Raw genomic sequence first — 9,554 nt, 5'->3', positions numbered from 1 at the left:
GACGAAATTATGGGGTTTCAAAAAGGAAAGATATGCATATTGAAATGGCAGGATAAAAAAAAACCTTATGCATGCTTAGCACGCTGAGTTCATCGAGGTATCGTCAAATACGAATGGCACAGTTCGCAAGAAGCCCACTGTTGTTGTTGACTTTAACCAAACAATGAGTGGAGTGGATCATTCTGATCAATGCCTATCGTATTATTCCATAACGAGAAATCAACAACGAAAATATTATTAATTAAAAGCCTAATAGAGGATATAATCCAAGTGTCCAACAGAAACTTTGGTATTGATGCATCTCAAAATATTGTGAGATTGACAGCGCGACATTTCCCTGCCATGTGGACAGTTCTAACTCAAAGAAACAGTATGGAGAAAGAAAATGTGTCGTGTGCATCAGCAAAATAATTGATAATGGATGGGAAAAGAGTAAGGCGGGAAACTAGGTTTCAATGCGTCGAATGTAATGTAGGTTTATGTGGTGTACCATGTTTTAAGATTTATCATACATGTACAGTATTTTAAATAATTTCTTAAGAAATTAAACTTTCAATTCTTATTTATTTTTTAAAAAATTCAGTTCTTGTATTTTATCAATATATTTTAGTAAATGTAATGCAATTACATAATATTACGATTCTTTGAAATTTTGTTTACTATGTAATGTAGGTTTATGTGCTGTACTAGCAGGGTGCGAAACTGATGAGGATAAGGACGCATATATTGAGTCTTATTTCAAAAAGGAAGGTATACTGCTCCGGAAAGACAAGATCGCTTTCAACCCCGGACAGAGAGCAGTGGCAAAGCTTGAGCTCAATAGCTTTTGGGGGAGATGGGGAATGAGCCTCATTAAAATGATGCTAAGTTCACAAATATTTTCTCTGCTGCTGTCACAACCTGCCACGCGAGGTTAAAGCTAGGTGAGATAGACACACTAGATGAGCAGGTGCTTTATTTTGACACCGATTTCATCATTTATGAGTCAAATGATCTTCCACAAGGAAATTTTCTTGGCAAATTCACCGATGATCTTGCAGGAGAGACTGTAGTAAAATTTGCTTCAGGTACGAAGTGCACAATCAATAAACTCTTGTTCTTTTCTTTTCTTAATGTGTTTTTTAAAAGAAAAAAAAATGTATTGTATTATTTATTTCATGTTTTTTTATTCCTTTTGCATGTGGTCCGAAAAACTACTCTTCGTTTGATATTACTAATTAACTTTTGACATTCACTGCTTTTTCGGAAATTTTGCATCTAGAGAGTGATGTCATGAGATGAGTGGCGACACAATCATGGTAAATTGAGTGTGTCAACATGTCATAACACTAGTTTGAAATTCGACATTGTTAAAATAATGCAACTAATCATAAAAATTTGAAATACAAAAGAAAAATAAGACAATTAGAGGAGGGTAGTAATTTTTCCACTTTTGTTTTTTGCACCAGCTAGTAATTTGTAGAAATTTTGCCCTGTTAACATGGGCATGGAATTTTATTTAGCGTAACGTGTTAAATTTTTCATTTCTTTTTTTCAGGTGAAGTTCAAGTTGTTGATATATGCTCAATGCAAAAGCAGTTACAGATCAAATTTAATAAGTCAATGCTTCCAGAGTCTGATTTAGAAAGTCCAAATGTCTCACGATCTTCAGCTACTGATGATTTAGAAGTGGAAGAGAGAACAAGCACTTCTAAACGAAAAGCTGAATCTTTTTCTGACGGTAAATTTTTGAAGATATTATTGCTATGTTTCTTGCTGCTGTTTGATGTTCATCGAAAAAAGCTTATGTACTTTTTTGTATATCTTTTAAGAGGCAATAAACGCTTTCGTCCTTCACCAGTCTTCTAAAAAGCTTCGTCTGGGGACACCAAAGACCAAGAAAATAAAAGCCTTGAGCAGCAAACTTTACTTCTACCGCAAAAGGTTGTCATCGTTACGAATTGGGGAAAATAATATTTTAAGTATGTTGAAGGAATTGAAAAACCTAGTGACACCTGTACTTTATAACTTCATTTCATCCCAAATAAAGGTGTATGCCCATGAACGCCAGTACAACATACAAGATAAGAATCTGGCGCTGCAGTTGCACTTGGCGAGTCCGAGGGCGTATTCGGCATTTTTATCTACCTTCAAAAAGAACTCTCAAAAATAATTTAAAAGGAATAAGCCTACAACCAGGTTTCATTGAACCAGTTTTCAATGCCCTAAAACAGGTTGGACAAAAAATGAATAAACCCAATAGACTTTGGATTGTTTCTTTGGATAAAATGAAGGTAGATTCAGCGTTATTTTATCATGAACAATCTGATCCAATGATAGGCTATAAAAATTGTGAAGACATAAATTCTCAGAAAATAGCTACACACGCTCTCACTTTTATGGTGAGAGGGTTGTGTAAAAAGAGGAAACAGGTTGTTGGGAGTATTTTTCTCTGCCAACACAGCACCTTCTACAATTCTGAAAGAACTTTACGGAAAAGTCATTTAACAGTGGTTTTTTGCCAATAGCAACAGTATGTGACCAAGGGTCAAATAACACCAATCTTGTGGTTGAATTACTTAAAGTGACTGAAAACAAACAGTACTTTCTTTTCAATGACAAGAAAATCTACGATTTATTTGATCCTCCTCATTTACTGTTTGAGGAACAATTATTTCAAATATGATGTGAAATTTGATCAATTTAAAACAGCTTCATGGTCGCACATAGTTTCTTTGTGGAAATTTGATTCAGAGAGAATCCACCGAGTTGTTAAGAAACTGACTAGGCAGCATGTGTAGCTCTCTGGCAGAGTTTCCAGATTAGGGGCTTTTCCCCTAAATTTAGGGGGATTTTTTTAATCGTCAGTGGGTATTTTAGGGCAATTTGTTTTCAGTGTTTGCGACAAAGCGAATTGTGAACCAGATGGCGATAAAAACCTTTTCCCGGTGCAAGTCTTACCAGATGCATTAAATGAAAGTTTAGTAATTGATGAAGGTTGCGATTGAAGTTTTTCCCAAACCGAGGGCAATGAGACTGAAATTTCTCCGTTTGATGCAAATAGTGTAGCATATGTTGCTCGCTATATAGCTAAAAAAGCTTTGGAAAAATTTAATTGTGATTAATGTAAAATAATGCTCGTGCTAGACTCAAAATCATATGTGCATAATGTTCTTATTACCTTCAAAGAATATGTGAATGAAGGATTAGTTTATCCCACCAAAAATTTAACAACAATAATATGCGATTCCGGAAATAAATTTCACAAAATATTTAGTGAAACTTCTCACCAAAAAGGCTCAAAAAGCAGAATTGAATATTATTTGAGGAGCCCATGATGAAACGTTTAATTATTGTACGTTCATACACTAAATTAATGATCTATAAACAAGGTTATTTTGACTAAAGACATTAAAAATATTCAAAAAAGTCGTAATTGATATGCTTACTGGTCTCGTCAGTGATGAGTAAGTATTGTCAAGACTGCACAACACCACCACGAGATTTGGGACATGATACAGCAAAATTTAATATTTGGTATGAAGGTCATAGAGATATCTGCCAAAAAATTATTCTGGGTCCTCAAATAGTATGAAGATGCACGCAGCAGAAATAATGTGGTAACGTTCAGAAAAGCAAGCAAGTTTTCGGTACATCTCTATGCTCTCCGATGGTGATTCCAAAACATACAACCACTTGAATGTTTATGGCAATGAATGCAAGATTTCAAAACAGGAATATATTAACGGTTGCTAAGAGACTGGGCAACTGAAAAAGTAAAAGAATGGAAAGTTAAAAAAGATACTTTAAGAGGTAAGAAAAGAGGAAACTGAACCGAAGCCAGCATTAGACGATTGCAGAATTATTACAGAAAAGCGATCATAAATAATGCATCAGATGTTAATGCAATGAAAAGTGCTATTATGGCTTCATTGTATGTCTACGGATAAGGAACCGAAGCACATTCATCTTGGTTTTTTTTCTTCAAAAAGTGTAAACAATCTCATCCCCCAGTGCCATCGTTGCCAACAGCGGCGACACTCGAGCCGCCACTGCCATATGACACCAAAATGTGTTAAATGTGGTGACCCACACCTCACAGCCAATTGTCCCAATAAAGGGAGAATTAACTCGCCCAAATGCCCTAACTGCGGCGGCAATCACCCCGTAAACTATAGAGGATGCCCCCTCTTTCCCAAACCTCCAAATAAATCCCCCCGTCAAAATCACAATTTAATAAATTCGATCACACCATAAAATCCAAGCCCCCCCCCAATTTTCCAGCTAAGGTTCAACCCAAAATAATTGCATATCATGAAGAAACAGAAAATATGATAACAATTAAAGAAATTTCATCCGATGAATCTTTCATTAAATTAATATCTCAACTCCTTAGTAACCCAATCGAAAAATTCTTCGCAATATAGCGCCGGAATTCCGGACTCCTGTCCTGTCCTACGCGGACGATCTCCTCCTACTAGGTCGGAGCTTGGGTGAACTGGAGACCCTACTAAGCATCGTAGATGAGTTCTGTAGGGAATTCGGGATGAAATTCAATGCCGGTAAGTGCATCTCCATGCTGCTGCGCAAGTGCAGGGATGACTTCGTGGTTGACACTACCGCCAAGCAGTTGCTGGGAGAGGTGGATATCCCGCAAGTCGGACCTGAAGGATCTTTTAAGTACCTCGGGGTAACGTTTACCCCTTTTCCGTTCAGGTGCGAATTAAATACGGCCGAGACCTTGAGGGGGTGGATCGAGGGCATAAGCAGACTGCGGAGTGGTCAGAAGCCCGACTAAAGACTGGAGCTTCTGCCCACCTACGCGCTTGCTTCATTCTCTTCAAGCCCACCAGGTCAGCTCAACACAGCTGAAAGTGCTCGACCGGATGATCCGCAGAGCGGTCAAAGGATGGCTGAAGCTCCCTAGCTCGACGTGCAACGGGTTACTTTATGCTGCTCGGCAAGATGGCGGGTTAACCATCCCCCCTTACGGATGATCTGTGAGCGTGCCAACGCCTGCACTCGAGCATAGCGTCGGACCCCCCCAGCGGTGCCAGGCGTCGTCAGTGCCTCCTTACGGGACGTGGTCCTTGAGGGAGCCAGTGTCGGCAATTGGAGGCGGAAGGATTTCGACCGTTGGGCACAGCTCCCAGCTCAGGGCAAAGGGATCATGAACTTAAGGAACTCGAAGGCTAGCTTCGAGGTTCCAAGGAAAGTCAACACGAGGCTGAGAGCAATGATGTTGCGAGCAGATGTATATCCAACAGAAGCCGCCCGCGGAAGATAACAGGGCGGAATCGTGCCGACTATGCAGATTCCCTTATGGGACCCTGCATCCCCTTCTTGCATCAAGTCTCGCCCTCCACCGTATGCGTATTCGCAGGCACAATAGAATGGCGAATACACTCTTCCGTGTCATTCAAGAATACGGCTGGCGAGTCTGGAAGAAATACCCGATCCGGCTTCTAAACGGTCAGACCTAATCCTACTTGGTGGCAGGAAGGCGATCACTATTGACGTCACAATCCGGTAAGAGACGAATGACCCAGATGCCCTGACGAACGCATACGTGGAGAAAGCGTCGAAGTACCAGCCATTGGTTGAAGCCCTGACGCTCGAGGAAGAACTGACAGAAGGCGTCATCGTTCACAGTTTCGTCCTTGGCTGATCAAGTTGATAAATCAAGTTGCAAAATTTGGTGCATATATTTGTTCTACCAAACTGTCAAAATTTTTCCAGTTTCCTAAAATCAGCTTTCCGATTTTAATTTATGAAGAAATTTCTTTTCTACATTTTATAATGTTAATAATTTAAAATTTCATGTATTTTAGGTCTTGAATTTACAATAAAATTGCCTTGCTAGTAAATTTATTACATACAATAAATATCACCTGGTTATTTTTTTCTTTCAAATAAAAAAATACGATCTAATAATAGTCTTACTCATTTGCCCGATGTTGTCTGAAAAACATGAAAATTGTTTCCTTGAGCTTGAAAGAAGTATACAATTGGTATACTTCTTTCAATATTTATAATTATATAAGTATACAATATTTTAATGATGCATTTTTAAATGAGTTTTAACTTTAAACGAAATTTAGGGAATAAAAGTGTTATTAGCATTATGTTTCGGAATATTAATTTTTGGGGCTAGTATAACTAAACTATAAATCTTGACCCTAAAGAAAGACCGTTCACAAACACAAGCTCACAAACACAACACTGATAGTAGTGTGGCAGGATATGTCCAAAAATTTGTTTGCCTAAATGTTTCATATGTTTGCCTAAAACTTGGAGAGGATATTTGTGAAAGCTTGATTGGATTTCACTGTTTTACAGGATGTGACTCAATTAGTGCTTTTAAACAGAAGGGGGAAAATCCGAGCATTAAAATTAAAGCAAAGTTCTAAGAATTTCATTGATGCAAGATGCCCATTGGGAATTACCTTTAAATTTATACCCAACTTTAGAAAAATCTGTTGGTGCGTTATACGGCAGAGAAAAGTGTGATACAGTGAATGATGCAAGGCATGCTATTTTTGAAGTAAGATTTAACCTCACACTACCTCATAATTCTGATGCATTCTCTTGTCACCTTAAACGGGCTGACTGCCAAGCTTGCGTGTACAAAAACTGTTTAGAAAAAAAACTATGTGTGCTCCTAGTCCACACGGACATGGCTGGATAGTGAGTGGTGATGATTTAAAAGTACAGTGGTACACCAAACCGTAAATATTTGATACACAGTTGAAAAAAAATTGCCGTTCATGTAAAAAATTATCATATTCTTCAAAAAAATGTTTCTGTCGAGGCAGAGGACAACCTAGTTCAAATTGTGCACCTGTTACAACTGTTCTAAAGGAAGAGTTGAAATCCCTTTAGAATCAGATTAAATATTCTTCAAATTAAATTAGTTTTCCAAATTTTAATTGAAATGACTTTAGCACAAAAGGTTATTGTTTATTTTATTCAAAGAGCATGTCTCGCTACTAGAGTATCAGGAAAAAGAAATCTGGCGGAATTGCTCATATGGATGATTTCGACAAGTGTGCTATACGGCAAATCACCCAAGAGTTATACATAGGAGAAAAGAAAGTGCCATTTCTTCGGAAATTAATTCCTGTTCTTCGTGAAAGAATTAATTTCCCCCAAAGAAAACTACTAATCGAAAGACCAAACATTATTTTTTGACGCGACAAATTTATGAGAGAAATTCGAGAACATCAGAGGATGCAGCGTCAAGTTGTTTATTTAGATGGAACTTGGATTGACAGCAATTTGACTTTCCAGAAATGTTGGCAAGATGAAAACAACAACATTGGTGCTGTTTCGTCAGTTCTAAAAATAAACTAATCGTTTTGCACGCTGAATTTTAAACCCGAATCATCCCGGGAGCTTTGTTGGCATATAAAGCATCGAGTCAGTCTGGAAACTATCATGGTCAGATGAATTTTGGAAATTTTCGCAAGCGGTTGCTTGAGAAATTGCTACCAAACCTGCAACCTCTAAGTGCGGTAGTGATGGACAAAGCTCCATATCACACGAAAATTGAGAACCCCACACCAACAAAAGTATGCAACAAAATCTGTAATGATAGACTGGCTGAATCACAATGGAATTAATTGCTCTAGTAATATGAGAAAGGCAGAGTTATAAGCTTTATTAGAAAGTAATCGGCCAAAAAAAGTTTCTTATTCCATAGACAAATTTGAGAAAGATTCATTGAGGAAAGTTTTACATTCCTTAAACTTTCGATGGAAGCGGTGCACTCCCCAAAGAAAACTGCTTATCGAAAGGCCAAACATTGTATTTTGGCGCAACAAACTTCTGAGAGAAATTCATGAGCATCGGAGGATACAGCGTCAACTTGTTTATTTGGATGAAACATGGGTTGACAGTAATTTAACTTTCCAGAAATGCTGGCAAGACGAAAATAACATTGGTGTTACATCGAACGTCTGTTCGAAAAATAGACTAATCGTTGTTCACGCTGGATCGTCAAGTGGATTCATTCCGTGAACTTTGTTGGCATATAAGGCATCGAGTCAGTCTACTATCACGGCCAGATGAATTTCGAAAGTGGTTGCAGGAGAAATTACTGCCAAACCTGCAACCTCAAAGTGTGGTAGTGATGGACAATGCTCCATATCACACGAAAATTGAGAACCCCACACCAAAGTATGCAACAAAATCTGTAATGATAGACTGGCTGAATCACAATGGAATTAATTGCTCTAGTGATATGAGAAAGGCAGAGTTATATGCTTTATTAGAAAGTAATCGGCCAAAAAAAGTTTCATATTCCATCGACAAATTGAGAACAAGGGCCATTTTGTTACTCGTTTTCTCCCCTTACCATTGGGATTTAAATGCTATTGAATTTGTTTGGTCCACCCTTAAAAGATTTATAAGAGAAAGAAATGTTACAGGAGACATGAGCCTGAATAATTTAAAATCTCTCTTCTGTGAGGGCCTTAACTGCGTAACTGCAGAAGGATGGCAAGCCCATTGTGAACATGTTCAAAACTTAGAGAACAAGTACTGGGAAAGAGATGGTGTGGAGAAATAAGAGAAATTAAATATGTAAAACACGCGCATGCCGAAAAAATTACGTAACGCTTCCACCCACGTCGAATTGATGCAAAGAGGATCGTAAAAAATCAACTACGCAGTAAGAAGAAACCACAATTACGTAACCATGGATGCGTCAAAACAATTACGAGCGACTTCACGGACAAGTTTTATGAAAGTATTAAATAAATTAGAAGGATTAATACGATCCAAGACACCGGCTATCATCGAAATAGAAGTAAGTGTGGATACTTTAATTGAAAAATGTAAGTAGTTAAGTGAGACTCAAAACTTACACCTACGAAATATGCAAGCCTCAAAATGCTCGGAGCAGGAGTACAACAATGAATTTGAAGCTTCCGAGGAGCATTACGACAAATTTTCTGCCATAAAAGTGAAAGCCGGAAAGCTAATATCGGCGACTACAAAAGCCGAAACTACGGCCCCGATTCGCCTACACCGGATAAGTCTCCATCTACGGCATATAAGTTACCTGACATCGAAATTTACGGGTGGACCGAAATTTCTGGACTTCATTTATATTAATTTTTAAATGTTTTTAGACTTGTTTACTAAAGAATGAATTTGGATTATAGATTTGATGGTTAATTTATCATGTCCTGGCTTTTAGATCAAGGACTTACATTCGAAGTTATACCCAATGGGTCAAAAGTAATGTGTATTAAGCATTTAAAATTTCGAATCAACATAATTGATTCATTCAATTTCTTATCTATGGCTCTGAATTGCCGTCTTGCTTTGGTTTGGTACAATTAAAGATGGGATATTTTCCCCATCTTTTTAATACCGCATGTGATGATGCTACAACATCACACTTGCGTCGCAATCATTTTTTTTCTTCAGTTTTTGTTCGTTTAACCACAATAGCCTTCTACTATTTTAATTGATATATAAATTTTTTATATCGATTATTTCACCTTAACTGTAACCGAGAAGCGCTTTGCCCCTTTCCGCGTGCCTTCTTGCCGTCAGTTGAGGAAACC

At 37.8% G+C, this 9,554-nt stretch overlaps 1 protein-coding gene across 1 annotated transcript; it reads left to right on the top strand.

Moving 5' to 3' along the window:
- Positions 1-7,957: 7,957 nt before the first annotated feature.
- On the top strand, positions 7,958-8,548 carry LOC139425100 (uncharacterized; the record flags this gene model as incomplete). Its single annotated transcript, XM_087158915.1, has 1 exon — positions 7,958-8,548. A coding segment is annotated over one exon (591 nt), but the record flags the coding sequence as incomplete, so codon positions are not given.
- Positions 8,549-9,554: the final 1,006 nt, after the last annotated feature.

Source organism: Parasteatoda tepidariorum, chromosome 3 (genome assembly GCF_982258835.1).
Source record: "Parasteatoda tepidariorum strain Cologne lab strain chromosome 3, Ptep-v5.0, whole genome shotgun sequence".
Taxonomy (NCBI): domain Eukaryota; kingdom Metazoa; phylum Arthropoda; class Arachnida; order Araneae; family Theridiidae; genus Parasteatoda; species Parasteatoda tepidariorum.
The sequence above is the reverse complement of the archived record's forward strand: the minus strand, read 5'-3'. Positions and strand labels throughout refer to the sequence as shown.